Raw genomic sequence first — 18,460 nt, 5'->3', positions numbered from 1 at the left:
AAAAGTTTTAGCAAACTTAAGTTTTGATTAAGTTTTAAATTGTGAGGCTGCTTTAGTGGGTGACATCTGTTAACATGAAAAGTCACCAGAGGTCTGTTCTGCTGGTCTGTTTTAGGTGGAAGCAGTCCCAGGCAGTGCAGCAGCCAATGCTTTTTGGCAAGGGGTCCTTTGAACAGCCACAGTGGCAGACCTGTATCATGGGAGGTCCTGGTGATAAACGACATACAACTCCCTTCTGCCCCCTCTGCTGCAGCAGATAAGCCATTGTGGGAATGCTGGTTGGCAGATATAATTCAAAAAGCAGTTATTTCAGAGCAGCACTCTTCCAGGTCCATATATAAAGTAATATGACAAATTTAAGGAAAAAGCATTTCAGGCAATGGATTTCGTCAAATAATAGTGCAATTTGTGTTCAAGCTTCTGTAGTTCAGAAAATTTCTCATTTTATTTACATATTATGTGTTCAGAGGGCTGTTCTAAAACTTTGTAGAGCCTGAAGAGAATGTTCAGGCCATGCTGTCCTTCGAGACTCCCTCTCTTCTCCACTCAGGCATTTCTGAGATGTAAATATCACCAGGGGGTTTCCCAAGCTCTAAGAAAGTCAAACAGGCCCAAGGCTAAGCTGCTAGTTATCTGTTTAGGCACATTAATACCAAAAGGCAAGCCACTTCCATAGGAATCTAGGAAGCTTATAAAAGGTGATTTAAACAAAGCAACAAATTACAAAAGCCACTTTCTCACAATATGATCTGTTGTCACTTTGATAAAATTTACCAGAAACCTCGGAGGTCTGCTGAGCTCAAAGGGGAAAAGATACAAAATAAAATTAAATCCTGTAATGTAAAAGTCATTAATTCTCACATTGAAAATACAGGTCTTGACATGTGAAAAAGAATATTGAAGAGACTGGTTTTTCCCACTGCAAATACTGTAAAAACAGAGGAGCATGAGCACATGGTCATGACAGTGTGAGGCCAGGAGAAAATGCACCCCTTACTGACATTAAGAGGCAAAAAATCACAAAAATTATTGCAGGCATAGGGGGATTGGAAACCCTGTCACGGTTCTTGAAAGATAAATCCTTTTGTGGATGGAGACCAGAAACACTTTGAGTATTGGCTCAGTGATGAAGGTCCATAAACACACAGAAACAAGAGCGTGTGCGAGCCCCAGTGCTGGCACTTTTGCCAGGCTCTGAGAAAAAAGGCTCCTACAGACACAGGGACACGTGAACCCCATCTCACAAGCTCCCCTCCAGTTTCAGAGGCAGGCATCCCAAACTCTTATGAAACTTTGGTCTGTTGCTTTTCAGAGAATGAAAAAGGCAAAGATGAGCATTTTATGACATGCTTGTGTGACCTCACATAGTGGCCATAGTCCATGCCAAATAAGGAAATGATCTGTGGGAAAAGAAAACCCTTAAATGCAGAAGAAGTTACAACTCCTGCCCCAGTCCAAGCATTTCACAAGTTGAATTTTGGCTTGTTTGCATACATTACCACAGTTTTAAAGTACATTTACTTTTTCTTAGCAATCTGATGGGACTCCTTAAATATTTTCTCATGCATTTTAGGAATTAATCTGTGACAGAATACCCTGGGCAGAAGAACAGTCACAGACAGTAGAAACTTAAGCAAATATAGACCACACAGCATGGAAGAAATGAGGAGGACGTGTTGCAAGGTATTTTGCAACTTAACACTGTACATGGTTGTAGGCAACTACTTATTAAGATACCTGTAAAGGGCAGGGAATTAAAAAACTTCAGCATTAATTTCACTAGTCCCTCTTGTGTCAACATTGTTTAGGTGACAGTTTTATGACTGTGGAACTCTGTTACCTATGAACAACTAAGATTAAAATATTCTGCACCTCCCATATTGTGTCAGGTTGCTTTCAGGCCACATCAGAAGCTGACAGACTGAGCTCTCCCTAAACTGTGACAGAACCGTACATGCGGCTGTAGGTTTTGGCTGTCTGAGGAGGTGTGGGCTCACTTGTTTCAGAACATGTTGAAGCAGAGGCTTCCAAATGGGTGCTTGTGAATGCTCCCCAACAGTCTCCTAATCCTGCGGGACAGAGGAATACCACTATTTGAGGATAACTTGGCTCTTTCAAATAGTGCAATTAATGGAATATTTGTATCCTATAAATACAACACTCTAAAAACTAAATAATATTTCAGGTGTGTTCCTGATGACATGGCTTAGCATTTGAGTCTAACAGTTTACTTCCAATGTTAGTCCAGGGTAGCCAGTGTCTACCATTTCTTGGCTAAGACACTAGAGATTTCAGGCAGATTTTCCTGCTCTGAAAAGCCTACAAAGTATTCAACATCTGTACTGCTTCCTTCCTTCCTGTTTTATCTCCTCCTCAGTCCTGTAATGCCTCTGTGCACTGTCTGTGTGTTGTCATGAAAACATGACTTGCAGACATAAAGAAGATCCACGCTTTTGTTGCAGGTGGTTTTTTTATTTTTTTATTTTTTTCCAAATTCACATTACTAAGCAGGAAAGTCAGAATCTAGTTCAGTAAAGTGCAGGCTTTGGAGGATTAAAATAGCCTCTAGCTTTGGACTAATAAAAAAGCACAAATCACTTTCCCAAGGGGAGAAGGTTGTTTTATTGGGCCCTGTAGGAAACCAGAAATGCTCCTCCCAGGAAAATACAGACCAAAGTTCCAAGCAGCACAGCATGCACATGGCTATTACAACTTTACAAAAGTTTCTGAAAGCAGATGGGGATAACAAAAAAACCCCACAACCCAGCTTTGGACTTTCCAGTTTGCAGGACAAATCCAAGTATCTACATGAGCAAGGGGGAGAATAATGCAATTAAACAGCGCAGACTTTTCAGTGCCTTCTACACAAGCACATCTGTTAACAGGCTTTTTCATGTCAGTTATAAAACACATACATAGTCTTCTGTAGTGCTCCAAAATTTAAAAACAAAATTCTGGCATTTTTTTAGGATCTATGGTGGAATTGTATACATGAGATATTTACTTCAAATATTGGATTGATTAATATTTTTTATGATACGTGATACATATCTGTGTGAAGCCTCAACAATTATTTTCTTGGCATTTCTCTCCTTCTACTGTAAATTTTTTGAGCAGGAACCACACCTTTTTATTTATTTATGTAGAACCATCATGCTGGAGACCCTGCTACTCTTCCATAACATGGTTTAAAGAAAGAGGCTGACAAGGAAGCAGATGGCTGAGAAATAGATGTCCAGTCTTTGTCTTCTTTCCCAAACACACAAGCAGTAACACTCATCTGTTACTGAAAAACAAGGAGGGAAAGCCTTTGCAGTTGTTCTGGACACACTAACTGCATGTTGGCCAAAAAGAAACTATTGGAACCTATGATGAAAGGAAAGTGAAGTTGTTGAATCTTTGCTGAAGTCCACACAGCTGACAATGTGGATCCAAGAGAAATGTCTCAAGTTTGAAGAATGGCTGTAGAATCTCTTATCCAAGGGAGAACCTGAAGCTTAAGTGTGGTGTGTCTCCAGGTATGTGACATGCCATTCCCCACAAGGAGATGGGTGGTGAAATAAAGAACACAGGAAAAGAAAGAAGGGGAAAAAAAAAAGAAAAAAAGGGGAAAGAACTTAATCCAGAGTAGGTATAACTGCAGCTAAGAATAAACTGCAGGAAAAGGAGTGATTTACCTGAGTGCCATACCTGGCACTATCCAAAACCTGCCACCAGCCGAAACAACTCCAAGATCCAGAAAGTATATGGGATCTACTAAACAAAGATTCAAACAATAAAATGGTGGAAAGAAGCATTTTATGCTGCTTCCCCTTTATTTAGTGACATTGTTGCACATATACATAAAAGCTACAACTTGCAATTTCTTGGAGTTGAAGTTGAATTGAGTCCTTCAAAAACATATTAAAAATAGAAATCTCTGCATGGTTGAATAATAGGGTTTCCCAGCAGGCTTCTTTAATTAAAAGATTTCAACAGACATTGAGAAGGACTTTAAATTACTTTTTCATTCAAAGGTCTCTCTACAATTAAAAATCCCAATCTGCATGGCATCTGTTAGCAAATTAGTACAGAATGTCAAAAGGAACAGTTTAAGTCTGCTCTGCAAGCACTTGTCTGTTTATACATATTGCACTCCTGATGTACACAAATCCTGTATTCTTGAATAGAAACTCCTAGCCAACAATTTATCGAGGCTTTACCTTGCTCCTTATGCTCTTATGCTCCATTTGTAAATGACAGAATTTACCTCAAACCTTTCTGACTAGCCTGATTTGACAGACTCACAGAAGAGCAATAGTTGAATCATAAAGGGACATCGTCAGAATGTTGAGTTCAGGCCCTACCCTGCTCAAAGTTTAGTCAACTACAGCAGATTGTGCAGGACCATATCCAGTTGGACTTCCAAGGCTGACGACTCCACAACTGCTCTGGGATACCTGTTTCAGCATCTGACCACCCTCACCGTAAAGAAGTTATTTCTTATATTTAAGTGGAATTTGCTGTCTTTCAATTTGTGCCTATTGCCAATTGTCCTTTCAGGGCAGCAGTGAAAAGATGCTGGTTCTGTGGTCTTCTGCTACCTTAACCCCTTCTGGTATTTACACACATTGATAAGACCTACTGAGCCTTCTTTCCTCCAGGTTAACAATTCCAGCTCTCTCAGCCTCTCCTTGTATGACACATCCTCCATTCTCCTCATTATCTTTATGACCTTTCACTGAACTTTCTCCACTATGGGCATGTATTTCTCATGCTGGGGATCCCAGAACTGGACACAGGTCTCAAGGTGTGGTCTCACCAGTGCCTCACTAGAGAGAATGACTTCCCTTGACCATACCGGCAATGCCTGGATGTTGTTGGCTGCCTTTTCTGCAACTGCACATTGCTGATTCACAGTCAACATTTTGCCCAGCAGGAGCCCTGGATTCTTTTCTGCAAAGCTGTTTTCCAGGCTCCAATGTGTACTAGTACATAGGGTTAAACCTTACCTGCTAGAGGACTTGGCATTTCCCTTTGATGAATTTTATGAGGTTCAAGAGCAAGAGTTGGCCCATTTCTTGAGCCTGTCAATGTCCCTCTGAATGTCAGCACATGCATCTGGTTTCAACCACTCCTCTCAACCTTGTATTGTGTGGAAACTTGCTGTGGGTTCACTCTGACAGCACCACCCAGTACAGGCCCTGGTATCAATCCCCGTGGTACTTTATTAGTGACTGACCTCCAGCTGGACTTTGTCCCCAGCAGTTCATTCAGTTTTCAGTCCATCTCAGGGTTCACTTATTTAGTCTGCACTTTGTCAGTTTGTCTGTATGGACACAGCATTGAAAACCTTGCTAAAGCCAAGATAAACAACATGCACCACTTTCCTCTCATCCACAAAGCCAGCTCTTCCATCACAAAAGGCCACCAGATTGCTCAGGCAAAGTTTCCTCCATTTATATCCATATTGACAACTCCTAATCATCCTGTCCATGATTTATTTGAAAATAATTTTCTTGAGAATTTGCTGTATTACCCTCTCCCAGGGGTTTAGGTGACGCTGACAGGCTTGTAGTTCCCTGCATTCTCCTTCTTGCCCTTCTGGAATACAGGATGGGTATTTGCCCAGGAACCTCCTCTGATTTCCACAACCTTTCAGATACAATTGAGAGCAGCCCTCCATTAATGGTTGAATCCCACCAAATCCTACTGACTTGTGTACACTCTATTTGTTTAAACATTTCCTAACTCAATCCTCCTCTACTGAGGTTAAGTCTGCAGAGCTCCAGACTTTTCCACTGATCTCCATAGCCTAGGATACCTGAAAGCAAATCTTACCAGTAAAAACCAAGGCAAGTAATTTAGTTCTGTGGTATGAATAATTCAGTTTTATTTAGCTGTAATATTTTTGTATCTGTATTAGAAGTAGCAAAGGAATGCAGGCAATGACTGAGGCATGCCTCTTGAGCATCCTGTACCTGAACAATATCTGTTTAAAACTGCTGTTCTTAGTGGTGAACACGGACCCTGAAAGATGAAAAACTGCTATAAGTAGCTGAGGGCATTTTCCTGCAGAATCATACTGTGATATTGGCAACATAAATCTAGTCTAGGGAAAGAAATAAGAATGATAAATCTCTCGCAATACTGGAACAATATTTTAATTATCATAAAAAAGCCAAATCCCTCCTTGTGAAAAGAATATGAGGAAAGCATTCTTTTTTCAAAATCCATAACTTTTATACCTAAATACTGCAGATAATGCAAGAATAAAAGTAATCATCATCATGCCTTCAAGAACTGAATTTTGAAGTTTCTGATCAAATTCCTGTTATTGTATTGTTAAGGAAGTGGCCTTGTTCACCAAGCTGAAGCAACACTGGAAGAGCTTCCTGTTTAAAGCAGCAGGGGATGCAGCCCTGAGAACATCAATCACACAGTTCATTATATTAACTTGACTGAAGCATTGCAGGAACAGGGCTCCAGTCAGCTTCAAGGGTCCCCTGCAGTGTTATACATGGCAAGATCCTGCAGTTAGCATTTCTTCACTGTGACACAATAACTCTCCAACTGAAATGGGAAGAGATGGAACAACTTTATAGCACTAGGGAATTGATCAGTAGTTTAGCTTTAGCATCCTGTCTCTCCCTAGTATTTTTCAAAAAGGTGCAAAAATTTCAGAAGTCAATTACATAATAACCTACACATAAGTTTCTTCGGCAGAGCAGTAATTGCTTAGCTTAGTAACTAAAAGTCCAAGGCTTAAAGATTTATATCCTTTGTGATTTTAAATTCTCTGTACTGTAGCTCTTATTTTTTAAAATACATTTAAGAAGGCTTTTCTGTTCTGGTAGTGATTTCCAAAGAATAACTGCATACTTTTAAATTTGTTGTCTGTTCTACATTCTTTCACAAAATTTCTAGACAAGGAGATACAGCAGTTCTGTAAAATCTTTAATAGTCAATTCTTTATTAAAAGTAAATGTAATCATAATTGGTCAATAAAAATGCCAAAACTAGGAACAGGATCATCAAAAAAGCTGCGATGTCAGACAGATTTGCTGTCTACAACAAAGATCTGTGGACAAAACATCATGAAATGGACTATTCTGACCTGCACAGCAGTTGATGTTATGAACAGATTTTGTTACATGCAGACAAAAATCCTGATTTTCAGAGAAGTGATGAAGGCGCTACCAACTTGAAGAAAGAGGTGGAATACTGCCTTTTCATTCAGGCCGTTTAATCATTCATGGCCCTAAATACTAACCCCTTGATTAAAGTACAGTTTAGAAACATTAAATTTACTTTCATCATAAACACCTATCTCAAAAACCATGGAGGAGATAATAAGCAAATCCTGCTTTTACACACAATGTAAAGGGTGAAAAGAATGAAGCACAGCAGGATAAATATATCTAATGATTTGATGATGATTTAACTGAATTATCAAGAAAAAAGAAGAGAATTTATATATACCAATGAGTATATTCAATTTAATAAAATGCTTCTTCAGTTTCCTAGATAGGTTTTCTGGAAAATAAATTTATATCCTAAAGTGTTTCAGGTAAACATAGTGCAATTTTAGGAAGAGTGCTCCTTGACTGAATGGTTGAACTCTATGCAAATGGCTTCACTTATGCAAGTAACACCACTTATATAAATGGAACACATATCTGAACTTGTATATGACTTGAAATAACTGTCATAAACCTGAACACTAGTATGTATCTTTGACTACTTGTCTTGGTTTGAAAGACAGGTATCTGCCAAGGAAGGCAGGAGTCTCCCTTGAAATGAAAAAAAATGCAACCCCCTTCCCTCCAAATTATCATAATTTTGAAATTGAGGGGCTTTTAAGCAAAGATATGAGGAATAAGAATAACAGTTCTTTACTGTTATGTATCTATATGTGTATAACCAGTCAAACAAACAGCAATAACTCTGGCAGTAACAGCAAACAATCCCAAACCCAGTCCCAGCCTTCTCGGCTGCCGGGCCCTTTCCCCTCGGGTGCAGTTCCGCTCGCAGCCGGCAGGGGCGCTGGCGGCTCCCGGTGAGCAGGGCAGGTGCGATGGTTCCCCCGCGGCTGCAGGGGGCGCTCCGGAGCGAGCTCGGGGAGCACGCGGCACCGGCGCCCTGGGATCCCGGGAAGGGATGGGACAAAGGCTTCACAAACCCCTGGGCAGCCGATCCCGGTGTCCGGCCAGACCCTCGGGAACAGCAGGCTGGAACGGCAGGGACGAGCACAAATCCTGGATGGCAGAGGAGATGGATCGAACTGCGGAGCTGCAGCGGAACCCCAGAGGTCTGGGCAGGCAGGGTGTGCGGGGCTACAGAAGTAGCGAGGGCTCGAAGCAATGGCGGGGGCAGGGCAAGGCGGGCTTGGGAATCCTGGGGTTTCTCTTGTAGAAGGAAGGCAGCCGAAAAAGCAGAAGCCTGCCATGCTGACGAATTCCTTCCAGCCTCTCTCTCCCTCCAAACGCAGGAGCTAACAGCCCACAAGCCCAGGTGAAAGAGAGTAGTACAGTTGGACCCCTCCCCCGTGGCCAGGTCTTTTGTTTTTCTTAAGCACCCAGTAATTTGTCCCCCTAGCAACGTGTATGGAGAAAATGCTTTAAGAGACAAAGAAAACAGAAGAACTCCTAAAACTCCAATACTACTCTTCCCAGAACTTACTTTACTTACTAAAGTCTTGGGCATGTTGTTCGGAGGACTAAGCTATTTTGACTTACCTCACAAATTTGTATTTGGAGAATGGCTCGTGCTCCATATCCCCTTATGCTTGCAGATGGTCACTCAGCAGACATCAAGCTAAGATACAATGAACAAAATTAAACTTTAGTGGAGTATTTCTATGTTCAGTGGCTGACAGTGTGAGGCTCTTGGTCCACTTCCTCTCAGCTCTGTAGATCTCTGAGCTGACCAGCCTCTCCTGCTGCTCTGAACAGTGAAGGCTCAACCACTAGGACAGACAGCAACAGCTTCTCGCTTGTTGTACAAAGCAAGAGAAAGGCACTGGTGAAGCAGGTGAGTCCCAGAACAATTGCAAAAACATCCAGTGACCCAGTGACGAGTTCAATTGCACTGGGCTGTTTCTGGCTGCAGCAGACAGGTCGAACATCCCAAGTGCCTACTTTCCATTCATCATGCCACTCAACCTGGTTCTGCCACACACCACCAGTTCTGATGACTAAGAAGTCTGTCATGACCTAGTGGCTGTCAAAGAGGAGGCACCTCAAGCTGTGCTGACTGATGTTGTTGGAGTCAGAAGCAGCAAGGGAGGAATTTTAAGAGCAGGAGTCCCAATAGTATGTGGAGAAAAAGATAATAGGAATGATGCAAGAAGTGGGAACAAAGTGTTGTACATCCAACCTTATCCTTACTAGTGCTGATCTGTGCAATTGTAATAAAGCATTTAAAATGAATGGCAGACAATGAAACTAATAAGGTGCATGGACACTGAAGATGTCTTATGACAAAAACTTACAAAATGTTTCAAAAATGGGAGGATAATTTAAACTCAAATGAACACACAAGACTAATACCAGAAACTCCTGAAGGAAAATGTCCTCCTTCTTCCTGAACAGAAATATGATAAGATTGAACTTGACAATGCATAAGAACAGGGAGAACCATCCCAAACTAAGTATCAATGACCATACAGACTGAGAAAGTTATTTAGTGCGAGCCAGTCCTGGGATACAGAAAAAGAAAAAGCCATAGTTCTCCCTTTCTCACCTTTAAGTTAACTGTGAACTTGAAGTATCCAAAAGGAAAACTTACTTGGTAAGCCTAATTTTAAATTGCATTTTTGTTATTTACTTTGCATCCCCTCCTACAGTTCAACCTTTGCTCTTAAAGTAAACTCATTTTATTCTGGAAGCTTATCTTGGCATTAAAAGCAACTCTAAAGCAACTTTGGCATAAATAAGGCCCATTATTATTTGAAAAACAATTAATCCAAATAAACAAGAATCTTAGTCCTATCTTGTTACACTCACCTAGGGCAAGTGGGGGGAACTGAGCTCTCTAAGTAGCAAGGATCAGTTTGAGAACTTGTAATATCTGATATCAAGGAAAGCCAGGTCTCCCCTTTCAGCCAAGGAGACACGATACACAGACAGCCCAGAAACCTGAGAAACTTGTAAAAGCTGTTATTTCCATGCCCTACTGTTACAGTACGACAGGAAATAAAACGAAATTATATATTCACTGCACACTTATTCATATACATTTCATCTGAATATGGGTTTTTTTAACAGTTAAATCAATGAAAAAGGTAGACTTGCCAGTTCTTTACTACTATTTTATAGTAGTAGGTTCCTTGCAAGGTTATCACCAGCCTCTCCCATCCACTGTATCTCCCACAGTCTATAATAAATATTTAATTAAGCTCAAAACAACTGTTCTTAAACTCATAACCAAGCTTTGAAGTTCATTGCTTTTATTTCAGTTCTGAAAAAAGGGCTTCTGTTCCCTAAACTTTCCAATTATCAGTGACAACAAAACCCCAACTGCCTGTGGCACTGGTTATTACATTTTGAAACACTGTCAGTTTGGACTGTTTCTCCATAAAGAATTTTTTGAGTAGAATTTGCTTTAAAAAGGTAACCCATTTATCAGAGTAACTTCTTGTTGCAGTCAGTTGGCTTGACCTTGTCATGAAAGCAGGAAGTTCCTTTAGTAAGGAAATTACAACTTCCAAGATCTGTACATAAGAGTTGGTATTTACAGCTGAACAATAAGCTTTAGTCAGCTTTCACTCATCCTTCTTTAGAAGCTCTGCCCGATTTTGTTAACAGACTTTGTGCTATAATTAAAAACCAAAATGGTCTGAGCTGAACATGACTTTTTTTCAAGAGACACTGATGCATTTCTCCATAAGAGAATTTCCAGGATGTATGCACTTAGAAGAAAAAAAGTTGATCTAAATCAATTTTATGATTGAAACTGATTGCTGCCTTAATAACAGAGAAGGTTGTTCACTCTCAGAACAGCTCTAAGACTAAAATAAGTCAAACATCTGAAACCAAAGCATTCTGCTAAAAGAGCCAAAGGGAGACTTTATCTATCTTGTATCTAAACTGTGGAAAGGTATTTTTATTTTCCCTCATAAGTAGAGAGAGAGAGAGACAAACAAATATTACTTGAACTAGCAATCAACAGTATCATCATGAAGAATTCCTACAAATGTTAAGGAATTGCACTGAGCACTAAATTACTAAAATAGCAGAAATGGCTTATTAAAGGTTATATTAATTCAGAAAACAGCTGATGCATGTGAGGCTTACTGTGCTGTGCAGAATATTTGAAGATATAGCAAAATACTGCTTTGCAGGAAGGGTGAGACAAAAATACAAATAACTAAATTTCAACAGTAGATTTTTAAATTAAAAGTATTTCTATTTGACTGGCATCAACCTTTGCAGAAACATTCTTCTTTGGAATGAAGTCTCAAATATTTCAGGCTAAGCAAGCCATATAGGAAAATCTTAAAATAAGACTTTACTGTGGAAAAGTGGTCAACTCTCTAACACTGAAACTCATTTTCCTTTTCATTTATTTTGCTAAAAGGAATTTCAGTAATTGTTCCTATTTTCTGACTGTGAATGTATTCCTAGAATGGCCTTATTAAACAAACAGAGGAACAAGAACTGTACACAATGGTGCATCTAGTAACTTTATCCCTTCCTGTCCTCTGCCACAGTGCTTCTCATTTTGTTATTTTATTATAGAGTGTCATATGGGAAGACTGGTATTGTTAGCACCTGAGTATCTTAAATTATAATTCAAATAAACAAAGTTGACAGGAAGCCTGTAGTGTTTGTTACTTCATTCTGACAGACTGAGGAATCTCTGTAGGGCTGAGATGCCTTTGTGATTATTTTTGTACCCAAGAACTATAAGTATTTATGGGACCATAAAAACGTAATCAGAAGTAGAACATCAGAAGTTGTTTGTGGTATGCCAAGCCACTCTCCTGGAATTACTTAAATCACCACACCCTCCTGCATTTTGCCTGACAGCCTTTGGCGGAAAGAATTTCCTTGTGGAAGTACCACTTCTTGTTCTCTCACATGAAAGTATTTAGAACAGTGAGAATATAAGTCATGTTTATTGAAAACTGTCCGATTCCCATGAAATTTTACAGATTCACAACTCTCAGTACATCAGCTTCTGTGTATCACTCACCAGCCTTCTTTTTCACAGCATCATTTACCTTTCAGGACCAACTGCATTGTCACTGTGTCAGTGTGATGCAGAACACTACCTGTCACCAGAAATTGTTTCACCTTCCCACACTCAGTATTCTCACACAGGCAGGAAGTTCTCTGAAAACATCTGTAATAAAACCTTCTTTCAAAGAAAAAAAATAGGAAAAGCAGAAGACCTAGTTTTACTGCAGTGCCAGTGACAGCTCCTACCATACATTTATATAGCAAACATCAAAGACAAGCTACATTTTCTCTGTCAGGAATTGCGTATTTTCCTGTTACTTTCTTCTTGAGCAACATTTGTACACCTCACTTTTAATTGAAAACTTAGATTTTCAGCTCTGTGGGGCAGGACACCTTTTGTTCTTCCATGTAACCAATCTCCCCCACAAAGGCTGGGTTTCTACAAAGAGACTATTATTCTGTAACTGTTATCAAGATGTATTTCTGTAATGTTGTGTTCCCCAACACATGCCTTCCTAAACAAGAGCACAAGTAAATCTCAAAACACCACATTTCTCCACTGAAAACTCGAGAAAGACATAATTATGTAACTTAATGACAAAGGTGCAAACTATTTATAATACTACTGTGATACATAGTATAGATGTATCTTTCACAGATGAACTCCTAGGAGCCTAGGAATCATCCAGGAAAGAATATTTTTGCTATTTTCTGAGCATTGCAAGAACACATATGCTGACAAAAGAATAAAACTTACCAGAAAAATAAAAGTTTGTGGTTTAAATCCAAGCAACATTTATGCTGGGCTATCATGAGTTTGTTCTCAGGCATTTTGTTAATCGGAAGTAAGGAGTTCATTCAGCAGGTCAATTATTTGCTGCAAGTATTTCATCAAAGTGTCAGTAATGGCACCTCCATGGATTTATACAAATACACCAGAATAATTTCTTGTGATTAGACAGATTCAGAATTAGCTATCAGCCTGTTCTAAAGCAGCTCTTTTGTGGCTTCATTCGAGAATGTTTAGGTTAAGATTTCCAAAGATCTCTGTGTGTAGGTATGTATCTTCTTAACAAAAGAAAAGCAGATAAAGTGAGCCGAGTCTTCATATACATATATACATATGTATAGTGTAATGCAGACTGCAGGCAGCCTAGTGATACTGCACTCCTATGAAGTTATTCACACATACATATATAATTTGCAGGTTTAGATTTAAGAAACTGGTTCAGATTTAATTGGGAAAAGTTCGGAGTTTTTTTTCCCCTTTCTGAAAGCAGCTCTTTTTGCTTTACTACAAGAACATTATGCTATTGCTTCAGCAGCTGCAGATGCTACCACAATTGTAATTGCCTGTCATGCAGTGAAGAAATCTAATTAAAATCACTTATTTGCACCTATTAACCAGTCTCTTTAAATTCAGACAAAAGACCTTACCACAAGCTAAAACATAAGTACAGAGTGCGGTCTGCAATTCAGTAAGAGAAACAACGTGTGTTTTCAGATAATTACACTTACCTCCATTTTCCTGCTATTAGCAATTAGCATTAACCATGAACTTAAATGGCTATGTAAATCACTACACCTGGCCACTACTCCAGACACACTGAGACTACTAGCATGATATTGGACAATGCAGTTCATCTTTTACATGCTTAAAATGGTGACATTTTTTGTGTTGAGGGCAAATCGGTGATTGCAGCATGGTTTAGAGGTGCAACACACAATAATTGTAAAAAATATTTGATAAAGGGCAAGGAAAAACTTGCAGTTTTATCACAAAAGACACAGGGTTCTTGAGCAGTTTTATAGATACGACCAGAATATTCCTTTGGAACCTCCTTCACCATGTCTTTTAGAACAATTAATGTTTCAGTTATTTCACAGGAAAAAAAAAAACAACCTACAGAAAGCTCTAATGTAAATAGGCAGGCAGAGCACTAAACCAGAATGGCTTGGTAAGTAGCCTACTGCACAAGCTCATCAGGTAGAGTTTTCTGCACTTCTCTAACGTGATGCATTCACTCAAGTCCTTACTCTGTTTCACACTGGATAGAGTTGACTGGACATGTGGAAGCCTGGTGCTGTGCACCAATTCAGTACTACTGCCCTCACCACATCACTTTTTGCTTTCTTTTAGGAAACAGCACTGCTAGACTGAACCCACTGAAGAAGTACTGATGCTTTTACCATTTCATGCTTCTGTATTCAAGAAATAGGCCAATAATAAACTATAAACTGTCTTACAGCCATGATAGACAGACTTCCTTAAGTCCATGGGCGGCTGTAAGAATAGGGTTTCCTCACGCATTTTTTTTGCCACTTCTTCAGAGTTCCAGGCCAACCTCATGCCCTGTGTGTACCCATCACTCATACCGCTCTGTGTACGCCCCTGCTGAGCGCCCATGTGCCCCTTCTGGGCGACGGAGGGAAGGTTCCAGAGCTGGACGTGGGCTGAGCTCTTCACTGCCTCAACAGGTATCTGGACCCACAGGGTCTGGTACTACCCTCAGCGACAGACACCTTCTCAGGGGCTGCCTGAACGGCTGGGCACCGACCCCGCCAGCACTGTGCTCCCTGTCCGCCTGTGCCTGCCCACCCCCGCAGGAAGGTGCCACTTCCCATTAGGTGCCCGCATCCTTCACCCACCCGCGCCCTCAGTGCTCACCCCGCACATCGGGGAGCAGGTCAGCGCTCAGAATCACAGAACCCAACAAGTAGGAGAAGACTCCGAAGTCATCGAGTCCAGCCTGTGTCAACTAGACCATGGCACTGAGTGGTCGTTCCTTAAACACCTCCAGGGACGGAGACTCCACCACCGCAGACACTGGTGGGCAGCCCATTCTAATGCCTAATCGCTCTTTCTGCGAAGAAATTCCTTACACTGTCCAGCCTGAATGCCCCCTGGCGCGGGTTGAGGCGGCGTGGGGCCCTGCGCGGTACCTGCGCGATGCGCGCAGCTCCCGCCCGCCCTCAGCGCGGAGCGGCCGCCGCGAGGCCGCCTGGTCCCGCCCAGCCCGCCGGGGGGCGGGGATTGGGTGAACGCACCCGTCACTCCGCGGCGCCGCCGTGCACCGATTGGCCAGCGGCGCTGTCAGTCATCGGCCGGACCGCGCCCGCCCCTTGTTGTCACGGCGCCGCGCGGGGCTGGGGCCGCTCGCGCCGCCGTTGTTGCCGCCGCCGCGGGAGCCCGGGTGGGGAGCGGCTCCCCGGCCTCGCCATGGCCACCAGCACCACGGGCTCCACGCTGCTGCAGCCCCTCAGCAACGCCGTACGCCTGCCCGTCGACCAGGTGAGGATGGGGAGGCGCCCGCCCCGCCGCTGCTCCCGCGGGCTCGCCGGGGAGGGACCGCACCGCGCCCCCGCTCCGCGCCGTCCTGCCCCGCCCCGTCCCCCCGCGGCCCCTCCATCCATCCGTGGGGCCGGGGCAGGGCAGGCGGCTCCCGGAGCGGGCGGCGGCCGCGGCTCCTCTCCGCACCCGCGGGCGGGGGCGCCGGGGCGGCGGCCGCTCTCCGCGGGCAGGTGCGCCCGCCCCGGCTGGTCCAGCATCCCGCCCGCATCCCACCCTGTCCTGCCCGGCCCCGCCTCGCCCCAACTTGTTGGCATCGTGCGTCGGCCAGATGTGGCTCGGCAGCTGGGAACGGGGCCGGTATCAGCTCAAGGGATGCAAAGGTTGGGTAATAATTGCGAATGCAAAGCAGCGCGCTGCGCCTGGATGCGCCTGCCAGGGGGGTTTACACGCGGTGTTAAATAATAATGTGCGCCGCACACAATGCTGCTGGGAATTCGTATGTACTTTGTAGGCAGAGCGTTTCTGTGGTATCTATTGTCCAAGTGATATAAAAATTCCTGAAGGCTGTTAATCCTGGTGTCTTCACGAAACATCAGAAGATAACAAAATAAGATTGGGAAACTGAGGTTTGCTGAGTTTTATCACTGAAGTTGGACCATAATGTTTGTTTATGGGGGAAGTGGTCTAGACCTCCTAAATCTACAGAATATTTATGTATTTATGGATACATAAGAAAAGTAATCTGAAGTAACTCCTCATATAAATTTTGCAGCACCAAGAAATTTCATAGTAGGAAGTTGTTTGTTTTTTTTTTTTTTTAATGGCTCCATTAATGTATGTAATGAGTGAAACACATTAAAGAAAACAGTCTGTGCTTCAGTGGAGGGAGACTTTGATGGCTTGGTTTTACAAAATACACCTAATAGGTGAGGGAAGTAACTGGAAATGAAATATAGAGGAATGAGCATGCCTAGTGAAAGTGTTTTGGATGATTGAGCTACACACTCATTCTTCTTTTTTCTTTCCCTGTTCCCCAGCCATTTGTTTGAATGGAACCATGGTTAAGGATATACATGAAAAAGTACCTTCTAGAAAACTCATAAAACGGGCAAGTTGAAATTGAGCTTGCTATGATGGAATGGATACTGGGCACCCCTTGCAATGATACCTGTGGCTGGGATCGATGGCACCTCGTGGCTTGGTGCCTCATACCTGCAGGCTGTAAGCTGCTCTTTCCAGCTGCCCTGTGTTTACTTCCATAAAATGTTCGCCTTGTACAGGGTACTGTAAAACATGTCAGAGTTGACCATCTTTTTATGGCATGATGCTGGTGGTGTATAATTATCTACTCATATTAGTATTCATAAATTTAATTGTTTTACAACATAGTGTGGCTACTACCAAAATTGTTTTACTATTGTAGGTATGGCATTTTGATGATAATGAAGTTACTTTTTATTAAAGCCTGGAAAACTTCCCTGTATTAAGTGTTTTGCAACAGATGTTCCTGTAGAGCCAAGAAGTTTCTATAAAGTACACTTTGAGATCTGTTGGAGCTTTTGGGAGTAATCACATTGGAGGGTGGCTAAATATGTAGTTTAGAAAATTTGTTATAAGCAGTTGGAAGTCAGGCAAACATTTTTTGGACATCACTGGATTGTACATAATATAGGTCCAGTTGTGTATGAAGAGCACTGGTTGTAACTGGGGTATGAATCGAAGAGCTTCAAAATTGTGCTGCACTGAGGAGAACACATCTATTAAAAAAATCTGATTAAAAAAAAGCAAAGTTAGTTTTTTGTAACCTCAGCTCAAGAGTTTATCTTGATAGTAAGTTTGTAATACAGAAAGAATGTGAATTGTGTTCAGTGTAATCGAATCAAAGGGAGTGAAGGAGATAATGAGGGCAGAGAAGAAAAAGAAAGTGCTGTTACTCTTTGGTGTGTTTGCTCAAAGATTATACATGACATTTGGTGATACTATAGGCATATTCAGAATAAAAATGTGGCACTACTTTGAAAAAATAATAGAAGAATGAATTTTTGATTCATACATTGTTTCTACTACTTGCTCCAAATCTGTACTATGACTACAATCATACCAATATAGAAGCTGCTTGAAATAGGTGCTCTGGTGTAATACCAGCACTCAGAACTGCTGGAGATCAGTAGGGTGGGTTTTTTTTTCTCCACTCAAGTTTCAGTTTTGACCACAAGTAGAGACTAATCTTTACCCAAAATGTTGCTTAAATTGTGGTTTAGGTTTAACACATTGCTATCTAATTATCCTGCTAAGGCATGTAACTCTTGGAAGACAAATTGAGGTAGCATGTGTCTGTGTTGCCTTACTCTGGTGTTCAGACCAATGAATTGAGAACCTTGTCTATTTGACAGTGGATGGAAGTAGAAATTTAAATTCAAGGTGAAGTTGCTATCTCTAAGATTAATCAATCAGATCCACATCTCTGTGTGGATCAAGTGTGAGAAATTGGTTACTTTTTTACTTAATGCTTGGCAGAACTAGAGACAGAGATCTGAGAATAGTGTTGGTTATATTGTGGTTGGAGATCAGTGCAAAAGATGGAGGATGAGCTGCATCAGAGCCATTTGCCACCGCGGTCTCCTCCATGTGCCCAACTGTGTTGCAAAAAGAAAAGCTTTGTTACTTTAACAATTTGCTGTTCCTAGACATTTTTTCTTGGAACTAGAGTACTAGGTAGCTAAAGGAATGGAGAAGAACTTGTTTTCTGCTTGTGTGTGTATCCCCCAACAAGGTATTGTGCAGTAACTTGTTGCTGTGTTAACATTTCCTTTGGGTCTCATTTTGTCTTGCACCAAGTTTACTGAAACAGCTACTTGGAAAATTTAATGTGTTCTTTATAGGCTTCTTGGGCCAGTTTTTCTGTTGTTATTTTCAGTCATTTGGTGATAGGGAAGAAGATGCTTGGTATGAGCAAGAGCCTACAGCAAACTTGCCTTTCTCTGTATTTTGTAGTAGGAAAAAA

General features: G+C 41.6%; 1 protein-coding gene and 1 long non-coding RNA gene across 3 annotated transcripts in view; one reads left to right on the top strand and one right to left on the bottom strand.

Annotated features, from left to right (window-relative positions):
- Positions 1–6,655: 6,655 nt before the first annotated feature.
- Positions 6,656–15,158, bottom strand: LOC138108631 (uncharacterized). Of its 2 annotated transcripts, XR_011150034.1 has the most exons (4): positions 14,833–15,158; positions 12,922–13,041; positions 8,718–8,796; positions 6,656–8,237 (listed from the first exon to the last, which is right to left on the bottom strand). It is a non-coding gene; the product is annotated as an uncharacterized lncRNA (long non-coding RNA). The 2 variants fall into 2 exon arrangements; XR_011150033.1 differs by lacking the exon at positions 12,922–13,041.
- A 117-nt stretch (positions 15,159–15,275) lies between these two features.
- Positions 15,276–18,460, top strand: part of MBOAT2 (membrane bound O-acyltransferase domain containing 2) — a 95,312-nt gene continuing 92,127 nt past the window's right edge. The window contains exon 1 of the mRNA XM_069011554.1: positions 15,276–15,456. Within this exon, the coding sequence (XP_068867655.1) occupies positions 15,385–15,456 (72 nt within the window). The 5' untranslated portion in view covers positions 15,276–15,384. The remainder of the gene's footprint in view (positions 15,457–18,460) is intronic.

The sequence above is a fragment of the Aphelocoma coerulescens genome, chromosome 3 (assembly GCF_041296385.1).
Source record: "Aphelocoma coerulescens isolate FSJ_1873_10779 chromosome 3, UR_Acoe_1.0, whole genome shotgun sequence".
Taxonomy (NCBI): Eukaryota; Metazoa; Chordata; class Aves; order Passeriformes; family Corvidae; genus Aphelocoma; species Aphelocoma coerulescens.
This window is presented reverse-complemented; position numbering and strand designations above follow the sequence as displayed.